Source organism: Marmota flaviventris, chromosome 2, assembly GCF_047511675.1.
Source record: "Marmota flaviventris isolate mMarFla1 chromosome 2, mMarFla1.hap1, whole genome shotgun sequence".
NCBI lineage: Eukaryota > Metazoa > Chordata > Mammalia > Rodentia > Sciuridae > Marmota > Marmota flaviventris.
Window position 1 is genome coordinate 68,684,552 of NC_092499.1, and position 16,877 is coordinate 68,701,428.

General features: G+C 40.2%; 1 protein-coding gene across 10 annotated transcripts in view; it reads right to left on the minus strand.

Annotated features, from left to right (window-relative positions):
• Syne2 (spectrin repeat containing nuclear envelope protein 2) overlaps positions 1 to 16,877 on the minus strand; it is a 332,720-nt gene that overhangs the window by 36,013 nt on the left and 279,830 nt on the right. For all 10 annotated transcript variants that reach the window (XM_071607983.1, XM_071607984.1, XM_071607982.1 and 7 more), the window contains 5 exons: positions 16,099 to 16,293; positions 13,152 to 13,277; positions 6,406 to 6,561; positions 3,749 to 3,907; positions 2,384 to 2,550 (listed from right to left, as the gene is read on the minus strand). In XM_071607983.1, the coding sequence (XP_071464084.1) occupies positions 2,384 to 2,550; positions 3,749 to 3,907; positions 6,406 to 6,561; positions 13,152 to 13,277; positions 16,099 to 16,293 (803 nt within the window). The remainder of the gene's footprint in view (positions 1 to 2,383; positions 2,551 to 3,748; positions 3,908 to 6,405; positions 6,562 to 13,151; positions 13,278 to 16,098; positions 16,294 to 16,877) is intronic.

Genomic DNA, 16,877 nt, shown 5'->3' on the forward strand with positions numbered 1-16,877 from the left:
CGTCTGTGCTGCTGTACCCTGTACCTGTTGGCTCACAATGTCTCCCTCGCTGCCTCTAGTCATGGTCAAGAGTCAACCCTTCCTCAGGACCGTATGGGATCTCAGTCCTTCTGTAAGATTCTTCCTAATCCCCACCCCCAGGAAGATGTGATCCCAGCTCTCGAACCCGCTGGGCTTTATAGCTGCTCAGATATCCACTCCCATTAAAGTAATTGACACATCTTACTTCCTGTCTGTAATTCTCATACCACTTAGCCCGGTGGCTCTGCTGATTGAATCAGGCTCACTTATGACTTCCTGTAAACAGCGAGGTAAAGGATATGCCACATTATTAACAGCATCTTATTTTTATCACCCCTCACTTCTTCATGCACCTTCTAGTTCTCCTGTATATTCCAGATTATATATGTGTTCAAAACACCTAAGCACACTGTTACACAAAACCCATGGCTGAGTGACTGTTCTCTGTATGACAGGCTGTAAAGGAATCTGGTTGGGATTGATCTTTAAGAGAGAATTTAAAGATGGAGAGAAGACATTTAAAAACTCTGGGCATCACCATTTTGTGAGGGGAGAAATGATCAATTCTGTTTCTGATGAAATTGTACTGAAGAATATACTTTTTTTTAATAAATATTCTTCAGATGTTAATGAACCTTTATTTTATTCATTTACTTATATGTGGTGCTGAGAATCGAACCCAGTGCCTCACACATGCCAGGCAAGTACGCTACCACTAAGCCCCAGCCCCAGAGAATATACTTTGATTTGTGGTCACAGCTGTTGCTGGGAGCCATTAGCCAAGTAGGTATGACAATTTCCTTGCCAGCATACCCCATGTTGCTTAGTGGAAGGACTCGTGGAAATAGGACATTTTGCAGTGACATTGCATGTAGGTGACCTTGCTCAAGGACCAAGGCGGATCCGGGTTTAGGGTGTTCCTGGTTTAGGATGATCCGAGTTTAGGGCGTTCCCGGTTTAGGACTATCCGGGTTTAGGGTGGTTCCAGGTTTAAGATTATTCCTGCTGGGAATAGGGCGTATCCTGCTGCCTGAGTTCCCCTTGAGTTCTCACGGGATTCAGACAGTATTTTTTGGGAGACAGAAGCCCAGTGGGGGTGGATTTGGGCAGAGAAGTGGATTTCCCCAGAACGTGATTGTAGACGGCTGGTGTGAGTTCGGGAATAAAGAGTTGCTGTTTGAATCTACAAGCTGTGTGGTGGCTCGTGATTTTGTGCCCAGCCAGACTGCGGCAAGCTGTGACTTCATCTGTACCTGAGGACAAGATGCTGTCCATAATCCAAAGCTGCGTTCCCCAATGGACAAGATGCCCATTAGGAACTTGGCACACCCAGTATGTATCCTTACAGAGGGTCCCTGCTATGGGGGCAGTCAAGGGCCCCAGCCCAGTTTCTAGAAACCAGGCCTGTGTCCTGTCCTCTGATATTTGCCACAGTGAGGCAGGAACAGTCATAATTTCATCTGGGGGAAACACAAATGCTAAAGCAGAGTTACAATTTCTGAATAATAGTTCCTCATGGGTCCCTTCCCAAATTAAGTTTCCAGCTCTCATTTAAAACTAACATGGCCTCACGGTGCATGCCTATAGTCCCCGCTACTTGGGAAACTGAGGTGGGAGGATCACTTGAGTCCACAGGTTCAAAACCAGTCTGGGCAACATAGTGAGACCTCCATCTCAAAACAACAAAAAGGGGCTGGAATTGTGGCTCAGTGATAGAGAGCTTGCCTAGCACGTGTAAGGCACTGGGTTCGATCCTCAGCATCACATACAAATAAATAAATAAAATAAAGGTATTGTGTCCATCCATAACTAAAAAAATAAAATAAAATAAATAAAGGGGGGCTGGGGGTGCAAATCAATGGTAGAACACTTGCTTAGCATGTGTGAAGCTCTGGGTTCAATTCAGCACCAGAGAAAAATAAAAATTAAGAATAAGTAAAATAGCCAGGCGTGGTGGTGCATGCCTATAATCCCAGCAGCTTGGAGACTGAGGCAGGAGGATTGTGAGTTCAAAGCCAGCCTCAGCAAAGGCAAGGCTCTAAGCAACTCAGTGAGACCCGGTCACTAAATAAAATACAAAAAAAGGGCTGGGGATGTGGCTCAGTGGTTGAGTGCACCTGCTGAATTCAATCTCCGTACCCCTCCCTACCAAGAAAAAAGAATAAGTAAAATAAAACTAATCTAATTTAAGTGAAAATTTACTAAAATCACTTTCTTTTAATGCTGAAACTGGAATTTCTACTCATTCTTACCAAATGTCAATCTGTACATCTATAAATCTGCTAGATTACCTTAGAGGAAGATAGCACCCAGTTTTCCAGCTCTTTGAAGTAACCCCCGAACCTTTTTAAGCCATTCTCACCTTGATCCAATAACATCAAAAAGATGTTGCCAGCGATCGTTGATTTTGTTGAGCTTGTCATCGATCTCAGCTGCTCTCGTCTTGCTGCTGGCCTTGATCAACTGGTCACCCATCTGCTTTAGCTGTAACTTGTTTTCACTGAACAAGTTTATTTCTTCCATGCAGTCCTGGCAAAAGCACCAAAAAAGTCTGCATTATCCCTGCAAACTCATTTCTGCTCCAGTCATAAACACACAGTTGCTGCTTAGAATCCTTTTAAAAATCAAAAAATTCTCAGGCCTGTTAACATAACTCAGCTGTGAAAGGCTAAAAACAAACCCGGCCCACCAGGCAAATGTGAAATGTATAAAGCAGCAGTTAGTTTGTCAATTCAATAGTCCCTAGGGTTGCTCTCCGGGGATTAGTGATCATTTCAAAATCATGGGCTTCACTGCTGTTGGTCTCTCCCCTTTGGCAAGGTGATCACCTTATAATAACCCCTGGAGAGGGCTGGGGGTGTGGCTCAATGGGAGAGTGTTTATCTAGCATGAGTGAGGTCCTGGGTTCCATCCCTAGTGTTGCAGCAAAACAAAACAACCTCCAAAACCCCCTGAGAAACCAGCCCTGGTTTAGGGCCTGAAGGATGCTCGTGAGCTCCTTCTCTGGCCAAACTTCCTAACCAAGGGCAAGCAACTCCCCTTAGTACCATGTCCACCTATGATGGTCTCACACTCCCATCTCTCTGGAATCTTCTTTCTGTCAACTTTTCCCTCCAAAGGATCAAAAAAAAATGTTACTGGAAACACACCCTAATGAAGCCAGATTTAAAGTTAGGTAGTCAGTGTAGTTAGGTAAATCGGGTCTAATATCGAGTAAGATCTAAAATGGAGGCCATGTTGAGAATGAATTCCGGAAAAAGTTGAACAACTCTTGGAATGTTAATGAAGTCCAGGAAAAAGCCCAAGGCCAAAGCCCATCCCAAAGAAGTGTTAATGAATAGTAAACTTGAAGATGCTGACTCAGAAGTGCCCAGATTACTTCTTTGGCCCACATGTGTCCCAACCCTTCGGGCCTTCCCACCTACATTCCATCACTGAGAACTATAAAAATGGGAAACAACCGCACTTCCACGGATTCCATCTCTTGGGTCCCCTTCTTCCTCCGGGAGAAGTCTTTTCTGCTGTCCTTTAATAAACTTCTAATTTCCACTCTGACCTTGCCTCTGCGTGCTTCTCTGGTGTTATTCTTCAACATTGGGGAAGCAAGGACTCACCGGTCAACAGCGGTAACACTAATACATTTTACCTCTCTGAGCCTGGCATCAGGAGGGCACAGCAGTCCAAGGTCATCATAACAGCACCCACCTGGGCACCCCTGCTTACTTACCTTCTGCAACTTTTCAATCATTTCTTCAATGCTAATATCTGCGGTCTGTAGAACCTTGTTTTCCATCTGGACCAGCCACGCACACAACTCTTTATTTTTTTCATTGAACACGATCCATGAATTGAGTCTGTCTTCAATCTCCTGTTTGCGTGTAGCCACCTGGGTATAAAAATGCATCTGGCAGCCGAGGAGAGCCAGGAAAGCCCTCCCTGCTCTCTCCTCATCAAAAGGACTATGAATTTCATTCCTTCTAATCAGCATCTCTACACACTTAAATCTATTTCTTCCTTTTAAAACCTAGAGCTTAACAGCAACAGAAGTGTTTTACACCTTTCATAGCTAAAGTAACCAAATACTGCATTGCACCTGACTGAAAGGATTAAGCTGTATGCAATGCCTCTCTATTATTATCAGGTTATATGAAAAATTAGAAATCAGAAAAGTTAGATAAATATCTTAAGCATCACCCGATTTCCACTGTTTCCTATTTTTCAATATGCATTTATTAACTACTTACTATAACTACTTACTTTAGCTATAGTAACTTTATGACCCAAATCCTTTCCTTCTAAAAAACCGATCAAGTCCTTATGCCTATAAGGCCAATGTCCTATTTAATTTGAAAATTAATTATAATCCAGATCATGATATAAATTACACATCTGTAATGCAAATGGACTAGAAAAATTGCAGTCCCTGAAATGTTCAAATGTTTAAACAAAGCAAAACAACACACGGAACGGTGCACGTCGTTCATTTAATCCACCGTCCCATTATACACTGTAATTTTGGGATGGAAACCATGGAAATATCACCAAAAACTGGTTTGCCACAGGCTGACCTCCCAACAGCCACTGCTCCATTATGAATAAGTGGCCCCTAAACTGACATCAGCAAAAGGTCCTTCTCCTTACACCGAAATTTATTACCTAAATAAATTTACATTTAGATAATGAAAATTAGCTTCATTAAATGGTCAGAAGTATTTCTTTTTTAGGTCTTCAAAAAATCTTTAAAATCTTAAGAGTTAAAAGGAGATAGCTAAGTTCTTTTAGCAAAGTTTTAACACCTTGCTTTATAGACCAGGAAATGAAGGTTGAACTCTGGGATTTTCTTACTATGTACAAAAAAACCCCTGCTCTTTTCAGACAGAGGGAGGCAAAAATACCAAATGCTGGACATCCTACCCAGACTAACCTGTTAAAAAGGCTTGAAAATCTACACTTTAAAAAAGCAAGCTTTTGGTTTCCATTCCTCAGGGCATCTATTTATCTTAGCTTTTAAAACTCTTGGCATTTTGAGCAGTGTCCCGATTGACTTCATAATGGTAACAATTAAGAACATCTGGACCCCTGTCTTTGTGTCTAACTTTTCAAATACTTTTCACATATTCTAAACATTCTTTTACAGAAAACCTAAATTAAAAAAAAACAACTTACAAGAACATTTGAAATTAGGGCACATTGTGATTATCAAACACTAAAATCAAGGAGTTTTTGATATTTAATTCACAAAAAAATGAGATTAAAGATTTTCTTTTCCTTAGAATTACATGTTCTTAAAACAAAGATCTTTAAAGTCTATTTGAACACTTTAACCCCATTCCTGTCACAATGGTAAACTGTACTACCCCAACGACAGTCCTCTTCCTGATAAGTAGAAGGGGGCCCCCCTGAGAGACAGAACAGCAGTTGGCCACTTCTGTAACAGTGGCCCCTTCACCTCTGAATATAGCCCTCATTACTCTAAGATTTTTTTTTAATGTTTTTTTTTCTCACTTCTCCTCTCTCCCCCTCCCTAACAATATTGGGGAGACAGTGTTCTCCTTTCTTTCCTCTACTTAATTTCCTTTGAATACACCTATTAGAGGAAGGAGATGCCAGCGGTGGATCTGGGAAGTGAATATCTCCCAAATTAACAAGTAAATCTTAACAGGCCAACAGGGCGCCCTGGGACCCCCTACCAGAGCACACCTGGAATGTAACCTTTGAAGAGTTCCTTTAAAAGGACCCTGTCCCTCCAAATCGAGAGGGTCACAGCCTTTGGGACAAGAGTCCCCTGTGTTTCTTCTTTGCTAGCAAAGCAATAAACCTTTTTTTCTTTTTCTCAAAACCGTGTCCTCATTAAATTGGTATTGATTGGCATTGGGGACAGGGACCAAGCTTTTGATTACACTTCTTTTAGAGAGTTTAAAAAAACTAACTCCTTGAAATAAATCTGCGATTGCTTGTGAATGCAGAGTTCTCCAATGAACACTCCCACGCCTGCAGACACTAGGTGAGACTCCCCTGTTAGGCCCAGAAGGGACACTGCAGTAAGAGAGACCTCTTCTAATACACCAAATTAGAAGTGCTGGGACACCAAGCAGAGAGCAGAGGCCGCACATCTGCTCATGGCTGCAATTCTCCCTGCTTAAGGTGATTAAAAACAAAACAAAACTCTTAAACAGTGAGCAAACTTGCAGCATTTAGTCTGCTGAAACAAAAGGGTCAAATCTGTTAAACTCTGCTGCTGCCTTCTAAAGGAACAGCAGCCGGCCAGGGGACCCGCTGAAAAAGGGCCTCTCAATGAAAATTAACCTCCTTTCTACTTTGTCTGGCCTTCAGGACATTTCGATCAACTCCCAAGCAGCCGTACCCTGCAGTTGACTGACTTACTCTGAGGCAGAGGTCCTCCCATTGTCTGTGCAAATGCTCTATCTGCTCCTTCAAAACCATCACGTCCTCCGAGAGAATGTGCCGGGTTAAGTCGCCCTTCATGGTGTGAAGTTCTTGCAAGTTCTGAGTCCAGTTAGTCAGAGACTTCTCTAGTTCCTGCATTTAAACACAAGAGGGTGTGTGTGTGTGTGTGTGTGTGTGTGTGTGTGTGTTGGTGGGGGGAGCCTTCAACTCAAGCTGCTGTTGTTTCCAAACCTGTAGGCTAATCCTTTGATTAGACTCTGGGGGAGGGGAGGCCGGGGAAGGGGAGGGACCGGCAGAATTAGAAACAGCCCCGCGGGCTCCGCAGTCCTGGTTGGCCAGCCCTTCACCACCTTTCTCTCAAAGGAATGCTCTCTCCGGCCTTCCTTCTCAATTCCTCAGGTAGTTCAGATTTTTATATCATGCATCCTATTTTAAAGTCATGCACGTCTTTATCCTTATTTAGAGAGCAGTATATTGGAGTCTAATAACAATGTTGCACACATTTTTAATTCGGAAACTGTTACAGATAGGTAACAGTGGTGATTTCCTGCTTTTAGATTGCTGCTTACTGTTGTCAAATAATGACAATTTCTGTTCAAAGGAAATTATTTCTGGCTAACTTTCTAAATGAATATAAAATGGAAGAAAACATGAATTCTTTGCTAATAACTGACAGAGATTAGTTAGATAACTTCCTCTGGCCATAGAAACTTCTACTCTTTATATCTCTATTTTCCTTTTATTTTATATCTATGTTATTATTTTTGTGGTTCTGGGGATCAAAACCAAGCCTCACACATGCTAGGCAAGCACTCTACCACTGAGCTGTACCTTCGGCCGTAACTATCTCTGGAAATGAAGGGTTTTTCAAATTAAAACTCTGAATTTTGAATCAAGAAAATTACTTTCATCACAAAGAAGATCAAAGGAAACAGTAAGCCCATTCAAGAGTCTTTTAGGTTTTTCTTGTGCAGGGCACATTTTAAGGGTCTCCATTCCTATCACTAGGAGTCTGAAAGAAGGTCCTATGTCATTTACACCAGAAATCAGTCTGAAGGGTGGCCACCATAAAATTGTCTTAATTCTGATTGACTTTTAGAATTCTAGAAGTTACACTGGCATGCCTTCGTAACTCGCCAATAAAAATTACATTTAGTAAAATGCCCTGGGGAATTCTTTTTAATGACTGTGTGCAGATGAAGAAATGGTACCTTCATCAGAGAGAATAAATGTTTTAGACTCATGATTCTGCAGTGGAACACCACAAATGGCTTGCGCAACATAAAAGGTGCGACTCACTCACTGAGGTGCACCACTCACCAAGTTAAAGGGCTTCACTGAGTTTCCCAATCGGGTGCTAGGAAGCTCAGTCTGTCCAGTCCCCTGCTCAGAGGCCCAGCTCTGATGCCTGCACAGTAGGCAGGTGTTTTTTATCCACCCAGGTTTAAATCAATTCTTGTGATACCTACAATTGAAAGGTATACCCAGCGGCTCAGGAGGCTAAGGCTGGAGGATCAGGAGTTGAAAGCCATCCTCAGCAATTTAAGGAAGCCCTAACCAACTCAGAGAGACCTGTCTCTAAATAAAACATAGAAAAGGGCTGTGGATGTGGCTTAGTAGTTAAGTGCCCCTGGGATCAAACTCTGGTACCAAAAAAAAAAAAAAAAAGGATTGGACTCCCCCCCACAACCCACACACTTTGGATAGTGCTGGGAATTGAGCCCAGAGCCTCTTTCACACTAAGGAAGGGCTCTACCACTGAGCTATACTCCCAGCCCAAGATATAGGACTTTTGAATATGGACAATTCTATGATTTTAAATAAGTATTGCCAAATTGTGTCCTCAAATGGATGATTATATCTGTTTCTCCACATACTTTTTGGTGTTGAGTTTTATATATTTGGGGGGCAAGTTTAATATGTAGGAATGATAACTAATGATTCTTTCAGTTTTCCCCCTCCCCCGGTAGGGATTGAACCTAGGGGCACATATTATTGAGCTACATCCTCAGCCTTTTTTCCTTTCAAACAGGGTCTCCTAAATTGCTGAGGCTGGCCTTAAACTTGCCTCCTGAGTTGCTGGGATTATAGTTGTGTGCCACCACGCCCAGCATAAATTCTGAATTTCAAACCATGTGACTATATTACATATTCAAAAATAATTTAAAAATTAAAATCACTCCTAGGACTAAAATTTTATAAACACAGATATCTAGCAATTTTCATAATAGTATGATTAGACTATATGAAAAACTTATAAAGAAATCTTACATAGGTTGAGTATCCCTTATTCAAAATGCTTGAGACCAAGAAGTATCTCAGACTTTAGAGTGATTTGGATTTTGGAACATTTGCACAGCCTTTACTGGTTGAATATCCATCCCTAATCTGAAATGCTCTGGTAAACATCAACATGGCTCTCAAAGTTTTCAATTTGGGGGTATATTTGGCTATTTGGATCAGAGATGCTCGAACTGTGTGTGTATGTGTGTGTGTGTGTGTGTGTGTGTGTGTGTGTATGAGTATATGGTCATATAAATTATTCTGTACATCAACAAATGTAGCTATAATGAGAATGCAATTTTATGAGGAAGAAAGTAAAGCTCAGAGTGGTCAAGTAGCTAATGTATCTCCCATGAGACAGTCAGGGATGGCACACACTGTCCTAGACAGGCTTCAGGTTATTTGGAACCTTTTTGAAATATGGTCAGGGGTTGAATGAATTCAATACTTTTTGCCTCTGCCTGATTCTTTCCTTTGATAAATAGGATGCTGAAGGTAGGGACACTGAAAAGATTCTGCTGGAAGATGAGCAGTGTGGTACTTAGGAAAAAGGGTTTTCATTTTCCATTCTGCACAGGTTTCTAGACTTTATGGAATCAATTTCCTGTGTATCAACTAAGAAAGTGATTCTGAGTTCTTTCATTTGTTACTAATTTGTTCTCTCATTTTGGGTCTAAACCTAATGTAAAGATGGCAAAAACTTTGAAAATTAGGTATATATATATATATATATACACTTTATAGAAGTATGGGTGAACAGCAAATATACTTAATGGTGAAAGATTAGAATTGTTTTCTTTTGGTGAGCATGGTGGCACCCACATGTAATCCCAGTGGCTCAGGAAGGAGTCTGAGGCAGGAGGATTGCGAGTTCAAAGGCAGCCTCAGCAACTTATCGAGGCACTTAGCAAATAAGCAAGACCCTGTCTCTAAATAATATGTTAAAAAAAGGGATGGGGATGTTGCTCAGTGGTGGAGCACCCCTGGGTTCAATCCTCATTTCAAAAAAAAAAAAAAAATTTTTTTTTTTTTAAAACATCAGGACTGACACAAAGGAGCCAGCTATCAGTGCTTCTCTTCAATATTATTCCAGAGCCACTGGCTAGGAAAGGAAGTAGAAACACAATATGAGAATTAGAAGAAACAGCTGGGCATGGTGGCACATGCCTGTAATCCCACCAGCTTGGGAGGCCGAGGCAGGAAGATCACAAGTTCAAAGCCAGCCTCAGCAATGGTGAGATGCCAAGCAACTCAGTGAGACCCTGTCTCTAAATGAAATATGAAATAGGGCTGGGGATGTGGCTCAATGGTCAAGTGCCCCCAAGTCCAATCCCCAGTACAAAAAAAAAAAAAAAAAAAAAAGAAGAATTAAAAGAAACAAAAAAAAAATTGTCATTATTCATAGATAATGATTATCTTTAGAGAGAATCAAAAGACTATGTGGGCTAATTATTGGAATTAACAAGAAAATTTAATAAGGTGGTTGAACATTAGGTAAATATACAAAGATTATATTTCTGCACTCCATCAATGATCATGGAGGGACTGGGAATGTAACTTGGTGGTAGAGCATTTGCCTATCATATGCGAAGCCCTGGGTTCAATCCCCAATACCTCAAAAAGGAAAAAAAAATCAGAAAATAGAGAAAGGCAGTATTTAATAGCTTTAAAAATACCAAGAAATATATCTAGCAAAAGGTATACAATACTGCATAAAGAAAATTAAAAAACATTATTGAAAAATCATTAAATATGAGCAAAAAAGGGGACAAATATGCCATATTCATAAACAGGAATGCTCAATGGCAAAATGATATTATTTGCTACAAATTAATCTATTTACTCATTGCAATTCCATTGAAACCCTTATCAAAAATTTTCAGTTTGACAAGCTGCTTCTGAAAGTCATATGACAGGGCTGCGGGTATGGGTATAGCTAAGTGGTAGTGAAGTACTTGTTTAGCATGCTTGAGGGCCCTAGATTTGATCCCCAGCACTCTGTATCCACCTCACACACACAAAAAAAGCTATGAAAGATCAAAGGCCCACAGACATCCATTCATATGAATGGGGAAGAACAGGTGTGGGTATACGTCTCACCTAAAATGAAGATTTTTTTTTAATTATAAAACACAGCAATCAAGATAGATTGATATTAAATACAAAGAAATAGACCATAAAACATAGTAGAGAAGTGGAAAACAAATCACACATATATGTAGTAAATTTGATTTTTAACACTGGACCATTCAATAAACAGGTGCCAGGATAATACAGATATATGAAAAAATAAATCCTCACTTAAAACATATGCCCAAATCAAGTCTTCAACAAATAAAGAGGTGAATGTATAAAGCAAAATTTGAAAACTTTCAGAAGGAAATATATTTTATGATATAAGTATAGAGATTTCCCAAAGGAGAAAAGAACATAAATCACATAGGAAAATATTAATAAATTCATCTACAGTTAAAATAACACAAAATCTTTTGTTCAGCCAATGACACAAGAAAAAGTAGAAAACCAAGCTCCTTGACAGAAGAAGACATTTATAATGCACGTACTCAACAGAGGAGTAGTGTATTAAGAATAAAAAAAGCAGCTGGGTGCTGGGGCGCACGCCTATAATCCCAGCAGCTTGGGAGGCTGAGAGGAAAGAATCACAAGTTCAAAGCCAGCCTCAGCAAAAGCAAGGTGCTAAGCAACTCAGTGAGACCCTGTCTATAAATAAAATGCAAAATAGGGCTGGGGATGTGGCTCAGTGGTTGAGTGCTTTTGAGTTCAATCCCTGATATCACCCCCCCCCCCAAAAAAAAAAAAGAATAAAAAAGCAGCTTGTTCAAATCAATAAGATGAGGATAAATAACCCAACACAAAAATGAGTAAAAATATAAATAGGTCAGGCATGGTGGTGCATGCCTGTCATCCCAGCATTTTGGGAGGCTGAGACAGGAGGATTGAAAGTTTGAGGTCAGCCTCAGCAATTCAGCAAGACCCTAAACAACATAGTGTCTCAATGTAAAAAATAAAATGGGCTAATAAACTATAAAGAGATGCAATCTCACACCTATCAGACTATCAAAAGTTAAAAATAAAAATCTGACAATCCCTAATGATTGGAGAAGGAAAACACAAATTCATACTATACAGTAGGGAGAAGGAGGGAGCTATAGTTATCATACTGGTGACTTAAAAAAAATCATAAGGGAAAAAAAACTGTATTTATGTTATATACTATGGTGACACTTATTGAAACCCAGAGAGCCGTACTTCTGTATTTCATTGAGAAGGACAACTATGTATTAAAATGATAGAGGAATGAATAAGAATGACAAATGCCAAAATTAGGATTGGGATGGATACCTTTGAGGCAGGAAAGTACATGGGAGCTTAAACTGTATTGGTAATGTTTTAATTTTTAGCTGAGTAATAGTCATATGGAAGGAGGATCCTTATTTCTGGCACAGTTTCAAGTAATAAACAGCTCATGCCAGAAGTGGTGGTGCACACCTGTAATCCCAGCAACTCTGGAGGCTGAGGCAGGAGGATTGAGAGTTTGAGGTCAGCCTCAGCAACTTAGCAAGACTGTCTCAAAATAAAAAATGAAAAGGGCGGGAGATGTGACCTAGTGGTTAAGTGCCCCTGGGTTCAATCCCCAGTACCAAAAACAAAAATGGCAACCCATTAATGCCTATTTTTTTCAGCTTAAAACATTAAAAGGCACTGATTCTGGTAGGCACTCCATGTTTTTTAAACACCAAACCTGCAGAGAAGAAAGAGATGCAGGGGCTGGGGATATAGCTCAGTTGGTAGAGCACTTGCCTTGCATGCACAAGGCCCTGGGTTCAATCCCTAGCATCAAAGGGTGGGGGGCAGGGGAGAGAGAGATGCAGGAAGTTCCTGACTTGGGAATTTTATGGTCCAAATTCCTATGCTTGTGCCTTGCCTTCTGCAAAGACTTAAAATATCCAGGAATGTGGATATTTGCCAGTGTGGTCAATTAGGCATAGTAGCACAACTTGGTTTAGAAGAATTTTAGGAAAATTTTATACTTGAGTAAAAAACTCAACATACTGGTTTTAAAAATGAATTCTTCAGTTGTACTAATTTCAAAGACAAGGACATTTGATAAGGGAATAGCTTTTAAAGTAATCCCAGGGGCCACATCTTATATTACAGAGGAGCAACAACAGAAAGAGGATCTGGAAGAGAAAATCCCTAAGATCCCAAGAATAGATTTTCCTTGTCTTCATATGACGATTGCAAAAATCACCAATTTTAATACCTTCAGAGCCCAGAATGTGATGTTAGAAGATAGGGAAAATCTTCTTTGACTGAATGTGAAACTTAGTTTCAACATAGAAATAAAGTCAAGCAAACACCCCAGGAGCTCTGAGAACAGCTAAATGATTATCCCAACCACTGTTAGACTTCAGTACCTTAGTCAGCTCTCTTTCTCTGTGGAGGTCCTCATGAAGTTCTGGAAGAGGATCTTTACTTTGTGCTTTTAAAACTTGCAGCCTGCTTTTCAGCTCCTTGATTTTCTTTTCACACTGGTCCCAGGTCTATTTAAAAACAGTAATTAAATTGGATAAGTACTTGGTTCTTAAGAAACAATTGTACAAATAAAATAGCTCATTTAATCCACATAGTCTTTCTTTGTGTGTGTGTGTGTGTGTGTGTGTGTGTGTGTGTGTGTGTGTGTATGTATGTTTTGGTACCAGGGATTGAACCCAGAGGTCTTTAACCACTGAGCCACATCCCCAGCCCTTTTTAAAATTTTATTTAGAGACAGGGTCTTGCTGATTTGCTTAGGGCCTCGCTAGGTGGCTGAAGCTGGCTTTGAACTCGCAATCCTCCTGGCTCAGCCTCCCAAGCCGCTGGGATTGTAGGTGTGCACCACCATGCCTGGTTCTTGTGTGTTTTTTTTATAAATCACATTGCAGCCTGGTTCCTTGTCTTGAGTAGACTGATATAAAGGAGCAGAGGGGACATCAATATGACTTGACATGGCCTTTGTAGTTTTACCAGTGGCTCATTTGGATTGAAATCTCTCTTCCTCCCTGCTTGTCTTTGTCATCTACCTAACCTTCCTTTTGAGTTTTGGAGAAGTCTAGATCTAAAAAGCTACTGTAAGGATGAACTTTTAGCATCCAGTCTTAGGCATATGCTGTTGATGGCACCACCAAGCAAAAAAAAAAAAAAACAAAACTCAGCCCTTTCCTCGTCTTCTTTTCTAATGTCACCCCTCTGCTGGCTCTCTGCTTCTTCCAATGCCTGGTTGTAGCAACCCCTTTACATTCAACTTCCCTTTTCTGTTCTCATTACTTCCCTGATTGCCACTTTCTCTACAGTGCTTTGCAGTTTTACAAAGCTTTTCAAACTTCAGCAACTCATGGGAGTTATGACCTTAGGACACAGGGTAAATATTAACACACTTAAAATGAGACTCAGAGAATACCGACTGACCCACGGAGAGGGGGTTAAAAGCCTAGCCTAGTACTGACCATCTCTTTTCCTTAGATCTCACATTACTGAGCAAATAGAAACTTGCATTTTCAAGTTCAGGGTATTTATACTGGGCTCTTTAGTTTAAGTTTCTATTTCTTAGGTTAGTAAAAGTAGACAAACATACAATGAAACACCATTCCGTTTCTCAGTACAACTGCTACCTAAACATACTCAGGGTGACCCAAATCTAGGGAACCCTCCCACCTAAGGGGAGGCCATTTGTCTAGCAGCATCTACTTCCTGGTACTCAACTAGGAAGAAAGCAAAGAGAGAAGCAGAACTGTGAGTCCCAGCTGCTCCCACCAAACCTTTATTTTCCCTTACCATCATGCTTTACAAATAAAGCAGATGGTCAACCAGAGATTGCTAGCTCATGAATTTCACATAAAATCCACATAACCACATAAAATTCAGCCCAAACTCAGCACAGTTATACTTAATTTGAAAAGGTGCCCCTGACCAGCTTGGTTATCTAGTATCAATGCACACAACTGATTAGAGGAGAGTGGGCCATATGGAGTAGGGAAACTCAGAGATGGGAATAATAAAAAAAATAGCTTACTATTCAGAAAAGAGAAAGAAAAATCATAAAAATTATATCAGAACTTAAAGAGCATCTAAATTTTGGGTCATAGGTTCAAATCAGCTCAAGTCCTTTAGAATACCATGGTATTTTGGCAAAACAACAATTTTCCTACTAAAGATTCAAAATAAAATATTTTGGAACAGGGAGTGGTGGCATATGCCTATAATTGCAGTTATTTGAGAGGCTGAGGCAGGATGAACACAAATTGGGGTCAGCCTGGACAACTTAGAGAAAAGGGTTGGTGGGGAACATTTCAATTCTTTTTTTTTTTTGTACCAGGTAATGAACCCAGAGGCACTTAACCATTGAATCACATACCAGCCCCTTTTATATTTTATTTAGAGACAGAGTCTAGCTAAGTGGCTTAGGGCCTTGCTAAATTGCTGAGGCTGACTTTGCAATCCTCCTGCCTCAGCCTCCTGTGCCATTTGGGATTATCGGCATGTGCCACGGTGCCTGGCTGGAACATTTCAATTCTTAAGTGTACAGTCATAAATTATCTGGTATCTGGAAAATTCACTTATGTGGAAAAGAGTATTCTCTGATCATATCAGAAAAATGTAGTGTTAGCCAGGTGTGGTGGTACATGCCTATAATCCCAGCGGTTTGGGAGGCTGAGGCAGGAGGATCATGAGTTCAAAGCCAGCCCCAGGAAAAGCAAGGCACTAAGCAACTTGGTGAAACCCTGTCTGTAAGTAAAATACAAATCAGGGCTAGGGGCTGGCATTGTGGCTCAGTGGTAGAGTGCTTTCTTAGCATGTGTGAGGCACTGGGTTCAATCCTCAGCACCACATAAATAAATAAATAAAATAATTATGTTGATCTACAACTAAAAATAAAAAAGCAACAACTACCAAAAAAAAAAAAGGCTGGGGATGTGGCTCAGTAGTTGAATGCCCGAGTTCAATCCTCAGGACTCAAAAAAAAAAAAAAAAAAGTACAGTTTTTGTGTTTATTTCATATATTTTACCCCAGGATAGACCATTGTATGGAATGTTAGCTTTGTGTGTTAAATTTCTACCAAAAATGATTGTTTCATACTTCAAAAATGTAAATATCTTACTAGAGCCTTAACTAATTATATACTTGTCACTGAGCTTTTTCGGTGTTATATTATTATTTTACTATTATGAAGTAACTAGTATAACTCACAGGTGAGTAGAATTTGAGTTCCATTGGAAAACTCACAATATTAGATTTCCTAGAGTCGCTCCCATCTTCACACGGCAAATAAAAATCATATATAGAGTACTTGAACACCATGAATGTATGAATAAATGGTGGTTTACCTCTATGATGCTTTGGAGATGCTTAATCATCTGTGCTAGATGGAGCTCCGTGTCCTTCCAGTTGTTCTGAAGCTGTCTGATTCTCTTGTTCATGGACTCTTTTGCTTCCAGGTTAGGTGTGTTCAGTAATTTCTCCCCAGCTTCCAAGGTTAGTGCATAGGTGGTTTGCCATCTCTGAAAATGGATTTCCTTATTCTAAAAAGAAAAAAAAATATTGATTTCAATCACTGATGTGATACAAATGTGATGGTATGTGTTTGTCTAGATTTCCTTCAAAGCACTTCTTTTCTTCCTTCCTTCTCCTCCTCCTCTCTCCTGCTCTCCCTTCCTCTGTCACTCCCCACTCCTCTTGCTGGTACCAGAGATTGAACCCAGAGGCACTTTACCACTGAGTACATTCCCAGCCCTTTTTATTTTTTTAATTTTCAGATAGGGTCTTACTAAGTTGCTTAGGTCCTTACTAAGTTGTTGAGGCTGGTCTTGAACTTGCAATTTTCCTGTCTCAGCTTTCTGGGTACCTGGGATTATAGGTGTGCATCGTGGTGCTTGACTTGAAAGCTTTTCTTAAATGTTAAATTAGACATAGACCAAACAAATCTGGTCAGAACGGGCAGCATGCACGAGCACTTTACACATGTATACATGGGCTCTTAGTCACTTCCAAAGCTAATGTTTTACTTTGAGTAGACAGCACACTACCAAGGAAGAAGTTCTTAAAATAATTTTCAAGGTTTAGTAAGAGATAACATTCTTAGTGTAATGATGGAAAGGGAAGTTTA